The sequence below is a fragment of the Balaenoptera physalus genome (genome assembly GCF_965194825.1).
Source record: "Balaenoptera physalus genome assembly, chromosome: 4".
NCBI lineage: Eukaryota > Metazoa > Chordata > Mammalia > Artiodactyla > Balaenopteridae > Balaenoptera > Balaenoptera physalus.
Window position 1 is genome coordinate 2,971,824 of NC_138891.1, and position 21,024 is coordinate 2,992,847.

At 46.2% G+C, this 21,024-nt stretch overlaps 1 protein-coding gene across 15 annotated transcripts in view; it reads left to right on the forward strand.

Moving 5' to 3' along the window:
* The window catches only part of THRB (thyroid hormone receptor beta), a 386,050-nt gene that overhangs the window by 359,062 nt on the left and 5,964 nt on the right, over positions 1-21,024 (forward strand). For all 15 annotated transcript variants that reach the window (XM_082460761.1, XM_082460768.1, XM_082460767.1 and 12 more), the window contains 3 exons: positions 4,699-4,846; positions 7,861-8,066; positions 16,556-16,702. In XM_082460761.1, coding sequence (XP_082316887.1) covers positions 4,699-4,846; positions 7,861-8,066; positions 16,556-16,702 — 501 coding nt within the window. The remainder of the gene's footprint in view (positions 1-4,698; positions 4,847-7,860; positions 8,067-16,555; positions 16,703-21,024) is intronic.

A 21,024-nucleotide genomic window follows, 5' to 3' on the forward strand; every position in this document is an offset into this window, starting at 1 on the left:
TTTTCCCAAATCAAAAATAACTAGATGAAGTTTTGTGACAGTGTGAGGTGTGGTGTTTTAGACGGGGAGAAAATTGATAAAATGAAAAGAAGTTAATAAAAGCCTCCCTTTGAGTTTAAAAATGCATAGATATTTCATAACGTGCTATCACCCCAAGAAATAAGCATTTCTCCTCCTGTTTTATCTCCACTGTTTAAGGAGACACAGTTCACTCCAACCACAAGCTATTTGCCAGTGTGAATCTGAGAGAATCTGCTCACTTTTAAGGGTTCCACTGGGAATATCTTTGAGGCTACTCAGGTTCAATTATATTCTGAAATTATCCAAACTGGCTTAGGGCACAGCCTGCAATAAGTAAATTCTGGTCGTCCATCAGCTAATTACACGCTCTCCAGACCCATCTTCAGGAGACACTTGACAAGAAGACACCAGTGATCAACAGTCAGTTTACCTCCCGAAGGTGAACCTGAATTTGCCTACTTACATATTTGTTAACAAAGTGAAGATGAGTTTCTGGCAAACACCTTTTGGTCCAACAGCCTAGCCTAGAAAATAAAGTCCACTGTAAAGGTAAACAAAGCTGAACCCAGTGCTTTCAGCTAATGTTTTATAAAGGAGGTAGTAAGTCAGAGAAAGGCTTTAATTTTTTGTTGAATGTTTTATTTACCTTCTATATTTTAAACTAAATTATCAGAAGATATGAACCCTAGAGCAAAAAATCGTATTAATGCTTATAAAACAAGTCCGTCTTTCCCCCTCCGTCACCCACCTCACCCCCTCCTCTCCTTTCCTCCCTCCTACTACCCTCTTTTCTCCTAACCTTTGACCCTAAACCACCAAAATCAACAGTTAGCTCGGTTTCATACTAACCTGTCTCATTTCCCTGGTGGAAGATTTTCCATGCAAACTCCCTACTTTTTGTGCACAAAATTAGGAAACATGTAGCCTACTGATGTGTTGAGATGATCTATCCATTGAAAAGAGGTCATTTTTAAGATCTCAAGGCAAGACTGTTATTTTGGAATGTGATGTAATATGTTCTTATTCATCCAGGACCCTTTGATCTAGAATTTGTTACCTTTTAACAAAGACTGAGCTAAAGGTTGTTATTACATCTGTGGAAGTAATGTCTTAAGGAGTTTAATGGAGTTAATTACAAATAAGTTGCAGCTGTTTATTAACTGGGACACTTGCAGACTGTCTCTTGAAAGCCCAATTCTATGGGCTTGCTTTGAAAGTAATAAAGCTGCATGAGTTTAGATACTTTCTCTCATTCCAAAAGCTCACTAATTCAAATGGGTCTTTTTTCTAAATTAGCCCCAATTCATAAGGCTTTTACCTACCTGATTATGCAGCGTTTTGAGAGTCTCTCAAATCAGTTTTTAATGACAAATTTTGAATTCTGGGGGAGACTGTAATGACAATTCCATTTATTACTCAACTCCCAAAGTGACTCTAAAGACCAAATGTGCCTTACATAGGACTTAATGATCGTTAGCGATTGACTTAAACAAAGGAGAACCAAGCCTATTAATCTATTAATACATGTCTCTGACTCACGTATGTCTTCATGATGATCAAGAAAACCACTACCCTCTTCTCCCAAGATCACAGGATGTTTGGGGCCTGATTCAACTGAGGTTTACTTAAAAGAATCAATCATGTAGCAGAAAGCTAGATTTCTCAGCCCTGGTGCCTTTGTCTCGGATCAGAATCCTGTTTCCAGGATAGCCCCAATCATAAAATCAGAAAGCCTTCCTAGGGCGGTTACACAGATCATTTAATGTAAGGACAGAGTGTCTTGGAAAAAGACAAAAGAGGTGGTCAAATGAAACACAGTTTTGAAAAATGGCCAAAGATGAAAAAAGTTGCGCTTCACATCTTGTTTACTCAAGCCTGTAATTTGCAAGTATTTCTACCCCAAACTCGTAGTGTATAGAGGGAGAATCCTTTTTGCCTGTTTCTGCCCTGAAGACAGTGGAAATCTTTTGGAGATGTTTCGTCTGTTGTGATGGGCCAGTTTTCATGCATCTTTTGTAGAAAGGATGTTGATACTGCCCCTAGTAAATCACTTTTTAAAAAGAAAGACTCTAAGCTTTTTTAACAGTTGCCCAAATATTGAACTAGGAGGGTGACAGTTCCTTGTAGCACTGATTAGTGCATCATTTTGGACCACTAAGGAATGGATCCAGTTCTTCTCAAAATGCAGAGAAACGAGTCTGATGTCGATTTATAAAGGAAAACCTCCACTCACCCACAAATCATCAATGAAAGATATGTTCTTATTCAGTCCCTGGGACATCTCTTTTGTCAGCTCACTGCTAAAAAGAGCTTTTTATAAGTAGATTCTGTTAAGTATTTTCTATCCAAGTTCACATCCAAAACTTAATTTTTGTCCCTTTTTAAAATTAAGAGACCTACCATCTTTAACATTTACTCATATAAAGTGGTCCCTTCATGTGGGAAAATATGCTTTTAGCATAGCTTAGGGAAGCCCAACATCTTAAAAGGGATCTGGTCCATGAAGTGTCCGAGAAGCGTCAGCAAGATAAGCCACAGAAACGATGGCACTATGAATAGCGAAGCCTGCGACCTCAACATTTTTTCCAAATAAGCCAAGTATAAGTTATTTCATTCATTCCTTGTAAAAGCTCAGAGTAGCCTTTTTTGGAGAAATGGACGTTACCTCTGCATCTGGTGTATCACCTGTTCCCACCTTCCTGTTGGCTTACTCCCCAGTAGGCTTCCGCCACCCAGAACACAAGCCAGCGTGAGCAGATGGGGGAGAAAGGGTCTCCCAACTCCACAGTAACGATTTCCCATCTTCAGAGCAGCAGCCGGCATGCTCACTGGAGGCCCCGGACTTAGGTCGCTTTGCGTCCTCCAGAAAGAGGATGCCAGCCAGTCCTCCCTCCTCCCTGTCTGTGACATATGTCTCCTTGCCAGAATCTCTGAGTTTCTTCTGTCTTTCAAGCAAGTGTAACCCTTGAAGGGGGGATTGGAGGGAGGGGGATGGGGTGGAGGAGCGGGGGCAGCTTGTTTTTCGTTCTGTGCAGGCCCTGACTTCCAAGCTTTGGCAGGACCGCCCACCTTGAACACCCGGGAGACACATGTCAGCAGCTGCCCCGTGTGTGCTTTCGGGAATCTTAGGACAGTTCATCGATGTCATTCAAACTAATAGACTCAGTGTTTAAGGATGCAAAGCCAAATACAACATGACAGTTCTTCCGTTAGGAATTGAGCAATAGTGATATCAGGGGTTTGCAAACATGCCCCGAAACCAAGTCCATGAGCTTCAGTTACTGCTGTCATTTTTCCATTTTATTCTGCTATGCCCAGTAGAAAATCCTACCTTGGACCTCTTCATTACAAGGAAGAGCTCCTGTGTCTGAGTGAGGAATATGCAAGTGGTATAAATACATAAAGCCAGGGCAAGTTAAACGGGATAATTACCATTTGGGTTAGCCTAGATGAACTGGCATTTCCGTCCAATTTATGCAACAAAGTTGGAGGTCCCTTTAAGGTTTAGTGGACAACATCCTTCAAAATTTGTTGTGCCTTGCTATTTCTACTAAACCATAAAACGATGTGGTTATTTTGAGGGGCGGGTGAGAGGGCACTGTTTATAATATGTTCATCTAAAACATTTAAATAATACGGTAAAATTGGACTCAATCTATATCATGTAAGCCAACTCCTGGGTTCCAGGTCGAGTTCCAGCATGTACTTGCCATGTGATTTGGGGCAAGTGATTTAACCTGTCTAAAGCTTAGTTTTTTCATCCCCACGGTGGAGACATTAAGAATACTGACCTCAGAAGGTTGTGGGAGAGACAGAGGCCATGATACTTGTCTGCAGCACTTTGCAATGCGCCCCTCACGATACGTGCTTTCTGCCGTTCTAAATTCCTGCCAGACTTGAGTATCATGTCCAGAAAGGTTCTCATATGACACAGCCTTGAGGATGTTATGTAAGTCACCGAAGCCTGGAACTGCATTGTATTCTCAGGTGGCCCTCTCCCATACCTTGAGAGAAGAAGAAACATTGAACTTTAGGGCGCATGTCTACAGATATTGGAGAAAAAGGGTGCTAGGGAAGGAGAACTCCAGTGCCATGAGCTATGGGAAAAATTTGGTAAAGAACTTGGAATTTTCTCCTCCCCAAGGACTGTTGTTTCAAGGGCTATCTGAGCTGGTCATGGCCATCTCAAGAGCCGAAAACCAGAATTAAACTAAATCTCTAAAGGCAATTAATGCATCCCTTTAAATACTAAATGATTAAATTAATTAATTAATAAAGCATCACAAGTATCCAGCTCTTATTTCTCCAGTATAAAGTGTAGCAAACCTCTTCAGAGCTTCATGTAGCAACACAATTATGGCATGAAATAATATAATTTATTTATATGACTCATCGTTTAGAAAACGTAAACGCGAACATGAGATTTTCCCGTTAGCCTTGAGTAAATGCCAAACAAGATAAGAAGAGACTCCGTAGCCTCTGACATCTCCCTCAGATTTAGAATTAATTAGATTCACTTTGGGCCAACTGCCCTATATTTGAATAGGTAGAGCTTATAGGCCCGTACAGAGGTAAGGTCTAAAACCGTCCATCGCAGTCAGGAAGATACAAAATGCTGGAGTCACTTACTTCTAGAAAATATGAAATGGTTGTCTTGGGTCTTTCTTTTTCACGTAGGGTTTCTTTAGAAGAACCATTCAGAAAAATCTCCATCCATCCTACTCCTGTAAATATGAAGGAAAATGTGTCATAGACAAAGTTACAAGAAATCAGTGCCAGGAATGTCGCTTTAAAAAATGCATCTACGTTGGCATGGCAACAGATTGTAAGTAACCTTCTTCCTTTGCTTCATATTCAAGGAGTGTTGACTGGGGAAGAGGTTGGCTCAAGGAAATCAACCAGGCAGGAAAGAAAGCAGGAACGCAGGTGGACAGAGAGAGATCACCCAGCGTTCTCAGGGACCCTCACTCCCAGCCATGGCTGGGCGGTTTCCACCCTCCCCTCCCCATCAACTCCTGACTCCGAAGGCATCCAGGTGATGGGTGAGGGACAGAGGTTAAATTGTCCCCAACATGCTTGCAGGACAGTCAGCAGTACTCTGTCTGCACAGAGGTTACAGATGAGAGGTCTTGTCCTTCCACCTCGATAAGGTGTAATTTTCCACACAACATTCATGCGGTGAGAACCACAAGGACTAATATTTTTTCAAAAGCAGAGGCAGGAATTTATTTTGTGGACATTTTTGGAGTCAGGGCGCTGGTAGAAAACATCGTGTTCAGAAATTTCTAAAGAATGTGAACTTGAGTGCTATTGCATGACTCATTCTGCAGTTGGTTTTTTTGTTATATTTTTAGCCACAAAAACATTCCAAGCTGAAGTCATCCTACCCAGTTTTCAAAGTGCCACAGCATATGGTGGTGAGATTAGCCGTTGGGGTCTCTTCTCCCCACACTGTGCAAGGGATTTACACCAGTCACTTTAATTAATCTAATTATGAGATAAGAATCGTGTCATTCACAACATGTGACCTCCCTTTTGCCAGGCATCAGGGTTTCTGGTTTCCACTGGCATAAATTTTTTTGCACATCAATGAAGGAGTCCAGCTTTCAGTTTAAAGTAAAAGAAAGAAAAGAAAAAAGGAAAGCAAAAAGAACGCAATGAGGATTCTTCCTTGTGAAGAGGAAATAGTAACAGCTACATTTATGCGATATACAGGGTCCTCTCAGCTAGAACGACAACAAAAAATCTCTGGGACGTCCTGGTTTGCCCATTAAAGAAGACAGAAAGAGGAATCTTTTTTTTAAAAAAAAAAAAAAAAAAGAGGAGGGTTGTGTCTGGGCATGAGGCTGGAAACCCTGGTTTAATCCTTCACCTCTGGCTGAGATCTTTGTCTTGATCTTTGAAAGGCTTTTAGCAGTTGCCAACAAAATGCCTGCTAAGGTTCTATGGAAATGAGTGACCTGTTGAACGTCCATTGCACTGATTTATTAAGAAGTTAAAGATATGAATGTTGATGAAGTTTAAAAACTCAGTGTTGATCTACACTGGGTGGAAATTTGAGTGCACCTTGCTTGCTTGCGAAGCATTACAAGAGCTCAGGTTTTATAATCAGAAAAGCTGTTGGAGTCCCAGGCCTGCCACTTACTAGCTGTGTGCCCATTGGACTTAACTTCTGGTTTCCTTGTGTGAAGTTATCGCCAGCCTCACAGGTGGTTTTCAGGAATAAATTAGATAATGCACATCCAATGCCACGATCCCTGGCACCAGGGAAGCATTTGGGGAGTGAGGTTATGAGTGTGGCCCATTCCTCGTCTCCCTTAAGGAGTGAATCATGATGACTTCACGGGGCTCACCCATCCTGCCCACATGTCTAGGTGCTCCCCTGACTCTGATGAGCCAATCACATCTCCACGATCGGGGTTTCATTCTTCTGTTTCTGGATTTGCCAGGCACCTCTGGTTCTCTTCCTCTGCTACGTTTGCTTTTTTTTTCTTTCCCTACCAGGTCGCAGCTTCCTCAAGAAATGGCCCTAGGACAGTGATATTGTAGGACCACAGTCAGTGGTCCTGGGTCTTGCCTTGGCTCTGCCATGAACTTACTGTGTGACTTTAAGGAAGTCATGATCTCCTTCCTCCTCTGTGAAAGAGGGAGTTGCACTAGATAAGAGCTGAGGACCCTCCAGTGGTAAAACCCTACGACTCTGTAGTACGAAACCTGAGTCTTTCCGTGCCACTGAGAGCTACTGAGAGTCTGGTGAAATGGTTTCATTTTGGAAATTAACCACAGAAATATAGGTTTCTTGTTACCTGCCTTTCTTATTTCCCTTTTGCATAAATGAAAAAAGTCATGGCTCTACTTCCTGAGCACGTGTAGTGCATTATCACATTGATACCCTGCAAAGTAGGTATTACTGATCCAATTTTTTAAAAGATTTTTTTTGATGTAGATCATTTTTAAAGTCTTTATTGAATTTGTTACAATATTGCTTCTGTTTTATGTTTTGGATTTTTGGCCGCGAGGCATGTGGGATGTTAGCTCCCCAACCAGGGATGGAACCTGAAACCCCTGCATTGGAAAGAGAAGTCTTAACCACTAGACCGCCAGGGAAGTCCCTTGATCAGATTTTATATGGGAAGAAATGAAAGCTCAGAGAGCCTCAGTATCCTGCCAAAGGTCACACAGCTAGAATGTGGTAGTATCGGGATTCAAACCCGAGTCTTTCTAGATTCCAAAGCCTGGGCTCTTTAATCACCTTTGAGGGTTGACCAGGTAGAGAGAAACGCAAAGTGAGTGCCTGTGAGGCCTGAGCTAGGCCCCGCCACACTCCAATCAGCCTTCAGGAAACGAATGAAGAGTTAGACTCCTTTTTCCTTTGAGGAAGGGATCGCCAGCCTGTGTTTACTGCTCAAGAACTTTTTGAACCTGAAGTTCTTCTTAGTAAGAGCCATTTGGGGGTGGAGGGAAGGAACAGAAACCCTAAGAGTGAATTCAGATGATTGGCTAGACAGACACACCTGTGAACCTATAGGTAGGATGGGCTTTACCTGTCTCTGGTTCATTCTTATCTAGGGGCTCCCCCTCTGTGGGGCTGAGATGCCCAGGGTCCAGCCCCCATCACCCCGCCCCCATCTTTGTTCTAGAAAGCTGGCTAGGCATCGGGAGTTTGGTGCTGGGGCTAGTGGTGGAAGATTGGCTCGTCCATAGCAGTTTGCTGCCAAGGGAGAAATGGCCCAGGGTGACCCCCGCAGGCCCCCTGAGCCGGCTATGCACCGGCCCGAGCCCCCGCGGGTCTGCCAGGTGTCTGGGGAGTATCTGTTCTGTGTCCCTCCCCGCCCCCAGTGGTCCTGGACGACAGCAAGCGTCTGGCCAAGAGGAAGCTGATCGAGGAGAACCGGGAGAAGAGGCGGCGGGAGGAGCTGCAGAGATCCATCGGTCACAAGCCCGAGCCCACCGACCAGGAGTGGGAGCTCATCAAGACCGTCACCGAGGCCCACGTGGCCACCAACGCCCAAGGCAGCCACTGGAAGCAGAAGCGGAAGTTCCTGGTAAGGCCCCGCCCCTTCCGCTTCCACCTCTGCGCGCTCCGTTTGGTCCTCAGAATCCGGGATGCTGGTGTCCTCGCTGCATCTTATTGGCTGGAGCAGAGTGCAGAGCCGGGCTATAAACCCAGGTCTGTCTGACCGTCTCCTGCCTGTGAGTCACTGAATTCTAATGCACTTACCTCTTTGCTTTGGCTGTAAGGGCAGCCCTGGATCAACTAATTAGCAAAATTCTTTACCTGCTAGCTTTCCCTTTTTATACCTATTTCTTCATTCAGATGCCCATTTATATACATACCTAGTCCCCTAAACTCACTCCAAAATATCCCCTTTAGAATCACCCCTAGAATGAAGTGACTCATATCTCAAACGTATTTTTATGCCAATAGAAGTCAGAATGTTGAGTTTAAAATAAATTATCTCGTGTCCGGGAGGACAATGGGAATGGGGAGAAGGGATGGGGGAGGGGAGTGTAAAGAAAAACAGGCCTTTCCAGACCCTTGGAATATCAATGTTTGATGTTTTTATAAAAACTAACCATCGTGAAAGTCCTTCCTTCTGTTTCTTCTTTGGACTTCACAACGCTTTGGGGTAGGTAGGCTGGAATCACTATCCCCGTTTTATAGGTACACAAACCAAGCCTTCAGTGTCTCGCCCGAAGATCACAATGCCGGAAAGTGGCTGGGCCAGGCCCAGAGGCCAACTCAGGTCTGTTGTCCCAAGTTCCCAGATGGACTACCGGTCCCGCCACCGGCTGCTGTTTGGCCGTCTCAGAGACTGACCCAGCTCTTAGTTTATGACATGAAGCTTTATGAGGACCTCACTCAGTCCCAGCGTCGGATATTCTGTGGGTCTGTTTGTATCTCCCGGGTAGGTGAGGGCACTCCTCATCTGAACGAGGAGATATAGTGCTATCATCCTCTTCACGCCTCAACATCACCATTATAATGGGCTAGTTTTTTGTTTGGTTTGGTTTGGTTTGTTTCATGAAGACGGTATAACAACAACCTTAAAGGAAATTTTTGGAAAGAAAAAGCTTACCCATAATCCACCTGCCCTCCAACAATTACCTTCATTGTTGCTAACAAGCAGGTTCTAACACACTCTGTTGATGGCAGCCACTAACAGTTAAGTTTAGGAGACACTTGGATGGCCCTGGCCAAGTGACAGGTACCAGTGTAAGTGCTTTCCAGATATTAACTCCCTATGTCAACCAACCTATGTAGGTAGATGTGGTTCATATCTCCATTTTACAAACGGAGACAAAGAGGAGATTTACCCTCAATCCCCCAGCTAGTAAGCAGTGGTGATGGACACAGCCCAGCTCCAGGATCCACGCTCTTAACCACCACACTATGCAACGTGGTCGAAACGTGTGGTATCTTTTCACCAAGCTGACTGCCAATAAATTCTTTCCTCCCTGTCTTCACTGCCCATTCTCTCCCATGGAGAGGTGGAGTCTATTCCTCTCTTCCCTTGAGGCTGGGCTGGGCTGTGATTCCTTGAAGCAATGGATTTGGGCAGAGTGACTTCTAAGGCTGAGTTATAAGAAGGCTTGCAGTTCCGCACTGGTTATCTTGGAGAGGGACGCCATCTGGTCTCTCTGAGGGCAGCCAACTGCCATGTTTAAAAAAAAAAGTCCAACTACCTTGAGACCACCAGGCTGTGAGGAAGCTCAAGCCAGCCATTTGGAGAGACTCCCAACCAGCCCAGGCACCAGAAATGTGAGTAAGAAAGCCTGCAGGTGACACCAGACTCTGCTGCCATTTCATGAGGGACCCCAAGTGAGAACCACCCAGCTGAGCCCATCAATCCACAGAACTCTGAGAGATAGTGAAAATTTGTTGTTTTCAGCCACTAAGTTTTGGGGGAGTTTGTTACACAGCAGTAGATAACCAGAACAGAGCCCAGTACATATCTGTGTAACAAATCATCCAGTTCCACGGGCCCATCCTCAGAAACAGCACAGCTAAGCCCTGTGTCTTAGCCACTTGACACATTTACGCACACCCCCTGCAGCAGGGTGACTCTGAGTATTTATGCTCAGGATAAAAAGTTCACGCTTTTGAGGGGTGAATTATTCCTGCAAGGACATTAAGAATCCTTCATTAGGGACTTTCCTGGTGGTCCAGTTGTTAAGACTGCACCTTCCAAAGCAGGGTGTGTGGGTTCAATCCCTGGTCGGGGAGCTAAGATCCCACATGCCCCACGGCCAAAACAGCAAAACATAAAACAGAAACAATATCGTAACCAATTCAATAAAGACTTTAAAAATGGTCCACACCAAAAAAAAATCTCTAAAAAAAAAAAAAAAAGAATCCTTCATTAAAGACAGCTTTGCTACATAGTATCTATGTCCTGAACTGGCTTCTGCACATTCAGATTTGCATTTCTTGTGTGGCCAATACTTTTTTTGCTTACAACACTGCTACGTATATTATTTCATTTATTTTTATGTGATGATTGCGCATCTTGTTCTGGAAAAGAATTTGAGGAGGCCTATTATGTTAATAATAGTGTGGCAATGTCATAAGGGATTAAAAATTATATGTTGTCATAAAAGCTAGATGTATTCATTTATCTGGAATGGGAAAGTAACTTACTTCCCAAACGGAGCTTCTTCATCGTTTCTTACCCTGAGACCAGGACTCAAGTCATAAACAGAGATGGGTGGTTGAACCTGGGTTTCAAATCGATACGCCTGTGAAAATGAGTCATTGGCAAGTCAGGAACTTTTGCAAAAGCCATGCAGATTTTCACAGTAATTCTACAGCCACTCTTTAAAACTACTTCCGAAAACATTTAAGTCATTCTCCAATCCACTCAGATCTCTGATGGTGCAGAAGTGCCGATTCCTGTGTGGTGACAGTGATGATGAAAAGTCGATGTGGACTGAGAGGGGGCAAGAGGCCGGTGGTGGCAAACAAGGGAAAACGGAGTCTCTCCAGCAAGGCAGCTCACATCTGCACTCCCAGATGTGGAAGACATTGGATTGGAGTAAACTCCGTACAGCGACAGTATTGTCTGCTGAACACTGTGTTGTTTTTACCCACTAGAGTTCCTGGACTCCCTAACCAATAGAAATTGACCAGAGGCCAGATGAGGAGTTCAGGCAAGGCTTTATTGGGACCCCTGCTGCAGCAGAGGGGGAGCAGGAACAAGTAGCAGGTGCCCTTGCTAGCTCCCTGGGGGGCGTGGGGGGCAAGCAGCTTCCTTACATGGGGTGAGTGTAGGGGCGGAGCCAGGGGTCGGGCCAGAGGGATGTCCTAGGTGGTCTGCCCACCCCTTGGTGGCACTGAGTGCAGGGGGCATGCCCAGTATTGTGCTTTTGCTCTGCACTCCTCAGAAGTGGCAGGTGGGTTTTTTTGGGTTTTTTTTTGGTCTTTTTGTGTCTTGTTGTCCATAATTTGCTCCAACTGCGCATGCACGCAGTTATTTTTAGTCCCTTATAGTTTCTTTGTATTTTCTTGCTGGAGGAGACGTTTGTCCAGGTGCAAGCCCTGCAGCAAAGGGTCCCAGGTCCCAGCCTGTCTCCTTATTACTTTGCTCCCTTAGTTCACATGCAAAGGTATGGCTTTGGGTGGATTTTCCACCAGGTATAAAATGTGACCATCAGAACCAGGGTGGGCCTGCCCTACTTTTCCCCTGGCAGAGCTACTGTCTGATGACACAAATTCTCAATGGGAATAGCCTCAGAAAAGGGGCATAAGCAGAAGGGTGATGCAGGATGGGTGATTTGACCACGTGTGGTCATAAAACAAGTGCAATCAAGCCAGGAAGGCTTCTGTCACCCAAAATGATTATAATTACATCAGAAGAAGGCAGCGTAGTCTAGTAGTTATGTGCATAGAAATTGGAACCAGACAGCCTGAGTTTGTTGCTTGCCTCTGTTGCTTTTTAATTATGTGACTTTGGGTAAGTTACTTCCCATCTCTAAGTCTCGGTTGCCTTGATGCCCTTATCAATGGTGTAAAAGTAATAAGTGCTTGGCAAGTCGTTAACAACCTCCTACGGAGTTACAATACGCATCATCCCTGCACAACCACCCGTACCATCCCGTCCCTGCTCATCCCAGGAAAAGGCCCGAGGCCCAGGGACCTCTCATCACCATTTGTTCGCCATCACAAAGGTGCAGGGAGACACACGGAGATCACTCAGAGGAAGAGAAGAGTCCCGTCTGGCCCCATCCCCTCTGCATGTGCCAGAGACCCCAGCCAAGAAGCCCCAGCTGAGACAGCCACTTGCAAAGAGGTCAACCGGTAGCACTTCCTACTCACCTTGAACAATTCTGATGCAACAGCCAAAGCACAAAGCCCCAGTTCGTCTCGATTTGTGTCATACCAGCCACCTGTAGTGCTGAGCTAGGGTTGAAGCCCACACCTGCACACACCCCTGAATCTCTCCTTCTATAGGTCCCCCCCTCCACTGCCCCAGAGGATACGCACTGGATTCCTTATTGACCTCCACCCCATCTCCAGTCCATCAGAAACCCCTGCCCTGGGCTCCCTAGATATGTCTCCAAGTCCCACTTTTCTCCATCTCTCCTGCTGCCCCCGTGGTCCAGCCCACTTCTTCTCCTGCCCAAACCACTGCTGCTGTTCTCCCGCCTCTTCCTTGGCACCCACATCCCTTCTCCACATAGAACCATAAATTTCGTCATGCTGCTCCCCTGTTGAAAGCCCTTCAACGGTGCCCCATGGCATTTAAAATTTGCCCGTCTTCCTTCCATGGCCCTGAAGGCCCATCGTGATGGGACCCTTGCCGGCCTTCCATCCTTTATCTCATGCCACCTCTGGGCCTAACCACACGGGCCTCCTTTCTGACCTTGGGACTTTGCACTGGGTTTGCCCTCTGCCTAAAATGTCCTCTGCATCTGTGGAAGGCCTTCTTGACATTCTGCAAGTTAAAGCTCACACATCACTTCTCAAAGGGTCCTGGCTGACCACCCTACCTCCTGAGCCCCGTGTATTATTAGGTCATCTCCAGTCTTAACACAAACTGAAATTCTTCCATGAGAGTATTCTTTTCATTTATTGTCTGTCTTCCTTCACTGTATGAAGGTTCCTTGAGGATACATTGTTCATTGCTGTCACCTCAGCATCTCGAACAAGGCCTGACCCCATAGTAGTTGCTCAATAAACATTGGCTGAGTGCATGTATAAACACAGGTTTATTCACTCCCTCAATCCTCCACCATTTGGCCCAGTGCCGTCTACACAGTAGACAAAGATACTCAAGGCATATCCCCCCACCTTGAGAAGTTCATATCTTAGATCTATACCTGCATAACTACAGTAAAAGTAATAGTAATAAGTGCCTAGATGCCAGATGAGTGGTTACATGGACCACCAGGTGTATTCAAATGAGGTAGAATCATTTCCCACTGAGGCCATCTGAGAGGGCTTCGAGGAGAAGATAGAATTGGAAGTGGGTGGGATGTGGAATTGGCAGAGATGAGACAGAAGTGAGGACTTGGAAGAAAGCAAAAGTCCAGAAGGAAGGCTGCCCCGAGATGGAAAAGCATGAAGCAAGTTGTGGCAGAGATGGGAAGAGGTAGGCAGGGCAGGCTCCGGAAGTCCATTAGGGCCCCCTGCCCGCCCCTTTGAGCAGCTCAAACACTTAGATCCACAGAGGCAAAAAGCAGCCTTCCCCACAGTCCCCAGTGGTGAGCCTGCAAGCCTCACCTATCCTCAGTCTGCGAGTTTGATCTCGTGTGCACAAACACACACGTGTGTGTGAGCACACGTGTTCAGGGAGTGGACTGTAGGCTACTAGCTGTAAGAAGCTATCCAGTAGATTCAATTGTGCCAAATATTTGTACTCTTATTTTTAACATCTTCCAAATATTTTAGCAAATAATGTGTTGTCCTTATGGGTAAAAAATCTTCAGGGAAGTCACAAACAAGCTCAACTTTAATTGTATTCCTGATGTGTTAACTTGGGTCAATTCATACATATGTTTTTTTCTAGTATCCGAGACCTATTATGGATATAAAGCTTAATAATGTAATAGAAGGCTTTTACTTTGTATGTGGTTTTACTTCTAGCAATTGTATTTTCCATTAAATACCCAAAGGCTTAAAAGTAAATTTTTTTCCTACTCTGATATTTATCAACGGGAAAGCTTGTGAGGTTGTTACATTTGGGCATTTAATTTTAGGTAAAATTGTCATATTTCCTTGTATAATTTCCCTCCTATTTTTCAAACCTTTAGAGGTATCACAGACGGTGACTCAAATGCCCCACAGACTCACAGATTAAATGGAAATTATTAACATCCATAGTAAGCCACTGAAGACCATTCCAGGCCAAAGCTATGTTATTAAAATATTTTTATTTCTTAAAAAGTTCACCCTATGTGTGTGTGTGTGTACACCTCCCTACCTTTTTAATGTGTGACCATGTTCCTTTTATCAGTTGATCTTCATAAGAGAGCTGTAAAGTAGACATGCAGGTGAGACAGGCCGCATTTTGGGGTGGCAGGGATTAGAAAGACCAGCAAGGAGGTCTGAAGGATGCCGGAAGTAGCAGTGACCAAACTTCACTGTGCATCAGAATCACGCCCAGACTTTCTGTGTACCTTTTCCCTTAGCTCAGTCTATGTGAGAAGGACAGAAAGAGAGAGAGAGAGAGAGAGAAGCTGTACATGTGATTGATTATTCCATCAATTCCGCCTGCACCCGGAGAACCAGTAGCCTTCCTAGGCTTTGCCATGCCAGCAGTTGCCCCAAAATATCGTCATTGATTCTGAAACAAGACAGAAACCAGCTTTCTTTCCCATCCACTCACTGCCCCCAAAACAAACAATAAAAAAAGTAAAATAAAATAAACAGAAGAACCTCCTGGATAATTCCAAAAAGGTCAATGCTGCCAGCGTTTGTTATGTAATAGATTTAAAAATCCTTCCCCAGGCTGTACCCACAACTTTGACCACACTTTGGAGGGCCTGGGCTGCTCCTGTTGACCCTGGTGACCTGGCAACAAGAGAGTGAAAGAATCATCCTTGCTTTTCTTCGTGCTAAAACTTAGACGTGAGCAGTAACAGGGGAGATGGAGGAAGAAAAATGGGAAGTGGATTCCTCAGTGCTAGCCCAGTGGTTCTCAAAGTGTGGGCTCAGACCAGAAGCATCGATGCCCTGGGAAGCTGTCAGGAGATCAGATTCTCTCTCTAACAGAGACCTACTAAATTGGAAAGTCTGGGGGTCATTTACTGATGCACAGGAAAGTCTGCGGACCTTGGAGGCAGGCCACGGTCTTGTCACCGCGGTGCACTCGCCAGCCATTCAGCGGTGGCGGCTCAGCAAGCTCCCAGAGCCAGTACCCCCTGCCCTCTCTGCCCCGCTTCCCGCGCCTCCCACCCTGGCTGCCCGGTTCCTGCCTGGCCACCGTGACCCTAGGCAAAGAGGGTCACCGTCGGGCAGTGTAGGATCCTCTGATCCCATCACAACTTCCTGGAAGGCCAGCAATCAGTCCTGGCCTCAGGGGACCCTCTTTAACCTCCCTGGGTGCTCCTCTGCCCACCTGCCTGTCGGGAATTGGGTGAGAACCCCCTGGGCCGGTCACTGTCATCACGAGGACCAGTAAGGGTGACCGGGAGGACTGCTCCTGGCAGGGAGCACTGCTGACAACAGCAGATAGTGGAGAGGCCACGGCATGGCGGTCACTGGACAGCAGGCCGAGGTGCTAGAAGGCCCCAGTGGACGTGGGGGCCTGGCGTGTGCGCAGCGCCTGAGGGCTTGCGCGCGTGATGCTTCTGCACCAGTAGGTCTGGGGAGGGGGCTGGGATCCTGCATTTCCGACAAGTAAGTCTCCAGATGACGCCCAAGCTGCTGACACCCACCCTGTGAGCAGCAAGGCGATGGATGGTTGCGAACAAGGGCAGAGAAGTCGTACTAGTACATTCTCCACTCTGCCCTCAAGTTTGCCCAGCGCACACAGCCTAGTGCCTGGAGGCGACCCAAAGCAGAGGGCTTCCCCCAGCCTGCGGAGGCCTCCTCCAGCTGGCGTGCGGAGGGCTCGAGCCCAGCAAAAGGCATCAGAAGCGAGAACGGAGCCCCCCGGGTGCTGTTGGCCAGGGCTCCCCATCCCTGCCCACGCCGTGCCCACCTCCCGCAGAAAGGCACCCTCCAGAGTGTGCCGTGCTCTGAAAACGGCACCCAGAGCCCCCAGAACCTAGGTCACCTTTGTGCGCTCAGAAGCAGAACCCAAGTTCCTGCTGTTCCTCCCTCTCTCCCTCTTTCTCTCTCTCTCACTTTCTCTTTCTTTCTGCAGCAACAATCCTGTGACCATGATCACTGAGGGCCTTTGAAAGCAATGGCCAAGACAGGTATCTTTGCTCAGAGAACTAAAGGACGCGAAAACTGTAGGCTCTGTTAATAAAAGATGCGGAAACTGTACAGTATGTCAGTTCAGAAGAGGTTTTCTGCCACGTGAGAACCGTGATCCGGGATCCCTTCAATGTCTTCATTTAAATTTTCCTTGTCTCGCCTCCTCAGCCAGAAGACATTGGACAAGCACCAATAGTAAACGCCCCAGAAGGTGGAAAGGTCGACTTGGAAGCCTTCAGCCATTTTACAAAAATCATCACACCAGCAATTACCAGAGTGGTGGATTTTGCCAAAAAGTTGCCTATGTTTTGTGAGGTGAGGAGATTGCTTTTCCTTCTGCATTCTTTTTCATTGTAGTTTCCTCCCTCTCCAGGAATACTGACTATGACGTGTAATTTAATACTAATTAGCCGGGGCTTAGTCATATGAAAGCCATGGCAGTACAGAATGGCAATATGCACTGTTTCGTGGGCCTCCCCACCTTCTGTGTTAGGTCGTCATCCATTAGCTTGTCCACATGAGGTCGACAAAGAGCCCCTCGACCTGCCTGGCTCCAGGCGCAGGAAAACACGACAGCCATCACTCCATCCGTCAGCACCTGTGATGTCCCGGTTGCCACGCCCAGGTTTGCCACATTAAATCCAGTCCTGCTAACAGATCAGCAGGGTAGCTCTAATTAACCCCATTTCACAGATGGGGAAAATTAAGATCAAAGAGATGAATTTCACCCGCTCAAGGTGAGGCCGTGGTTCCTTTGAGTCTCCAGCTGTATTATTTCCACTACGTATCCCAGCAAGATGGCTGTGTGCTGGTTTCTTCATCCTCAAGGATAGGTGAAATGACCCTCACAGAGCAAGGATCTTAAAATCTCCTTAAGTCTTCCCTCTTAGAAGCTCACCCTTTCTTGCCCCACCTTCAGGGCACACTGAAGAGCTCACCCACCAGAGCTCATAGACTTTCCTCAGGACGCTTCATCCCAACTGTAGCCGTCCTACCATGGGGGAGCTGAGGACACGGGCTCTGCAGGGGCAAGCGTCCTAGCTGAGTTATCAGATGTCTTCAAACCTTGGTTATCTCATCTTTAAAATAGGAGTCATAGTAGGATCTACCTCTTAGAACTATTAGGAGGTTTCAATGGGATAATTTATGGGTAGTGCCTGGGTCATAAATGTTCCGTTAATTTCAGCTGTTAATTCTGCTGTTCTTTCATCTATTACATTACCATTCTGTCTCTAACCTTCCCTTTTTTTTAATCAAATGGGGTTGATTATGTTTTCCGGAGAATCTTCCCCTTCGAAGAACCCCACCGAGGGCCAATCTGTTGCTCTTCGGACCTCCAAGAGGTCCCAGAAAGATCTCGAACAGAGAGGGCCACGTCCTACCCCGGGCCCCTTATGTGACGCTACCTGAGTGCCAGGGAACCTAGTCCCCCCCAGCAGGAGGCTTAGTGTCCTCAGCTGGAACCATCCCACCCCACCGTGGCCTCCACTTCACGTGCGTCTGAGTTTGCAGTCGTGGGAGCCCGCTAGGATCCCGAGAGACCTGAGACCCTGACAGGGACCCTTCTCGTGGCCACCTCTGAGCCTCCACAGAAGTCATACCCGCAAGGACAGAGCAGTGGGCTTCGGGACGCGGGGATCTGGTCGTAGGCCTCGCTGAGACAGAGTGTATGCTTCCTGCTGCAGGGTGCTGGGGGCCAGGTGCCACGCGGGCCGGCCAGCGGCCCCATGGTGGGGACCACTCGTACCCACCCCAGAGGAGCCGGTGAGCCCGAGGAACTGGGACTTGTATCTGTATCTGGTGTGCTTTTCCATGCCTCTGACCATTTTTTTAAATTAACATCTATTAAAGTTTTGGAGGCTGTTACAGAAATCATACGTATTCACTGGAGACCGACACGGCACGATAAAGGTTAACGATTCATGGTAACACCACCAGGAGATAAACTGCTGACATTTTGGAGCGTAGTTCCTTTTCTCAAACCTATGTGTGTATACACACGTACGTATATACACACACGTACATATATGGAATATATTAATCTAGTTTGTACCATAATGAACGTTCTACTTATGAAACTACCTTTTCAAACTTTTTACTAAAGAGTAAGGGGCACATAAGGGTGCAGGTCAATGAATTGTCACAGACCGAACACACCCACGTAACCAGCACCAAGATAAAGAAACAGATCACTGCCAGAACCCTGGTGTCTAATGCCTTAACTTTCTACCCTCAACTGTAGAACATAACATCTAAGTATTCTCTCATGAAATAATATTGCTTAACTCTACAGTTAATTACTTAATTTTTAAATTTTTATACAATTTTTAAAGGTTACTTTCCATTTACAGTTATTACAAAATAGGGCTCTATTCCCCGTGTTGTACAATACACCCTTGAGCCATCTTATACTCAATAGGTTGCACTACCCCCTCCCCTCCCCCCTACTGGTAACCACTGGACAAAATAATATTTAATGACCACATAGTATGCTAAGGAATAGGTCTCCCATAATTTAGGTTACCTGCTGTTACAGGATGTTTAGCTCACATCCAGTTTTTCACTAATATAAATATCCTACAGCGAGCATCCTGGTACCTATGCCCAGTTCACAAAGCTGCCTATTTCCTAAGGGCAAATCCTAGAAGTGGAATTTAAGGACCTTGGCTACACCTTTTAGGGCTCTCGATACGTGTTGCCAAGTTGCCCTCTAGAAAGTGTGTACCCTCTCATGGCTGTGCCAAGGACACCGGCTTCCTCTGACTCCAGGTACCATCTTTCGTTTCTGTGCCCTGGGTTGAGTTTGTTTCCCTGGAACTCTCTTGTCCTCTCTCTCCAGGCTGTGCCCTCTTTTCTCAGTCCCTGGTGTCTGGAAAGAACTCCGTTGAGTTTGCTAGCTCTACAACTTGAGCTAGCCTATCAGTCCTGGGTTCCCCTTTGAATAACCACCAGAAAATGTTTTTCAGAAAATGCAAAGCTCATGGAAACCAGCCTCTGAGAGATATGTCAGTTAAAGAAAGAAAAGAAGCCTTCGCCACCACCAGCCACAAACACATCATGCACTTATGTCCTTGGCAAGGCTGAGGGCTCAGCACGCAACTTTTCAAGCACGAGTTGTGGCGAGCTTCTCCCTTCAAGTTTCCCTTAGGAATTTACATCTGCTTCAAAGTCATGATTTCATCTGTCTTTCAACCCTGATATTTTGTAGCCTCCAAACTGAAAAAAAAAGTGGGTGGGCGGCTACTTTGACAGCAGAGATGCGTACGTTTCTGGTGTTTGTGGCCTCCTGAGGGCCTTTACCCTTTGACACCCTCTTTGCAACGCCAAAGAGGGAAGTGAACTGTGGAGGCCCTGAGCTACCTGTGGAGTGGGCTGGAGACCCCAGGTGGCCTCAAAGACCAGGAGTTTCGTGCCAGAGGCAATCTGACGCGTCTGCTGTGCAAATCGCACTCGCAATAGTTTTCTGCTAAGATCCATGCCAGCCTGCCAACCGAGGGCTTCGAAAGATCTAACGTCACTGCGGGCAGAGCTGCCAAAAGCGCACATAAGAATCACTCGTTAAGAGTGCAGGGTACTGGCATCCCTGCCAATCAACCCGAGTGACACTCTCCCTGGAGCCAGGCAGAGGCTATGGGAGGCCCCTGCCTCCCTGCCTGGCAGGCCCTCTCTGGAGCGTTCTCACAATGGAAGTATTTTGGCAGGTGACTAAGAGATTGTTTGCCCACATGCGGAAACAGGCCTCAGCAGGATCCTGCAAACCCCTCTTAAAGGAAAAGGCATCTGGCCTAGTTTTTAAGCCGTTGGTGATCCTTGACAAATCCTTATTCTGCTTTTATTGAAATTTTAACTCTTAGACACTAAGTTTTCAAACGAAAACTTCTACTTCATCTATAATCAGACTTGGCTACCAAGATGGGGCCTGCCCGAGTCTGCATACTTTGTGACAGCTTAAAAAAAAAACAAAACAATGGTTTTATCTGAGTAGTCATTTCTCTTTGCTACTCTATGTCCGTGGTTCTCAAGAGTGGGGTCCCTGAACCAGGTGCGTGGGCATCACCTAGGAACTCGGAGAATGCAGACACCGAGAGGGCAGGGCCAGCAGTGTGTGATTAACGAGCCCTTGGGGACAGTGATAGGGCTGCAGACAGGACCGCTGCCCTCGGCAGGAAGGCCAGCGTCCACCCACTTCCGCCAACTGTACACTTGCCTGTGGAGGATCTAGCTAAGCTCTGGTCTCCTGTTTCCTACCAGGCCCCAGGGCCAGGAATCCAAGGATGTAACTGAGGAGTACAAATTAGAGCCTAATTAAAAGCAAATCACAGTCATTTTTTTTTTTAATGAGTAGAAGGAGAGAATTCACATGAATGGATTCCAGAACCAAATACAAAATGCCTTTTATTCTGTAGAGAAAGCAGAGCAATTCGAAATTAAACAGTAAGGTGGGTAGGTTGAGTTAGTAAAAAATATGAAATATCCCGTATTTTCAAGGTAATTCAGTAGTATTACTTTCAGTCTGACATAATATCCTAAATTGAACTAGTCAAGTGTTGCCAAGAGTATTTCCCAAAAGAGAACTGGTACCTGCTTTAATGAAGAGTTAGAAATTACGTGTCATTACATGTTCATTGTTTACGGAA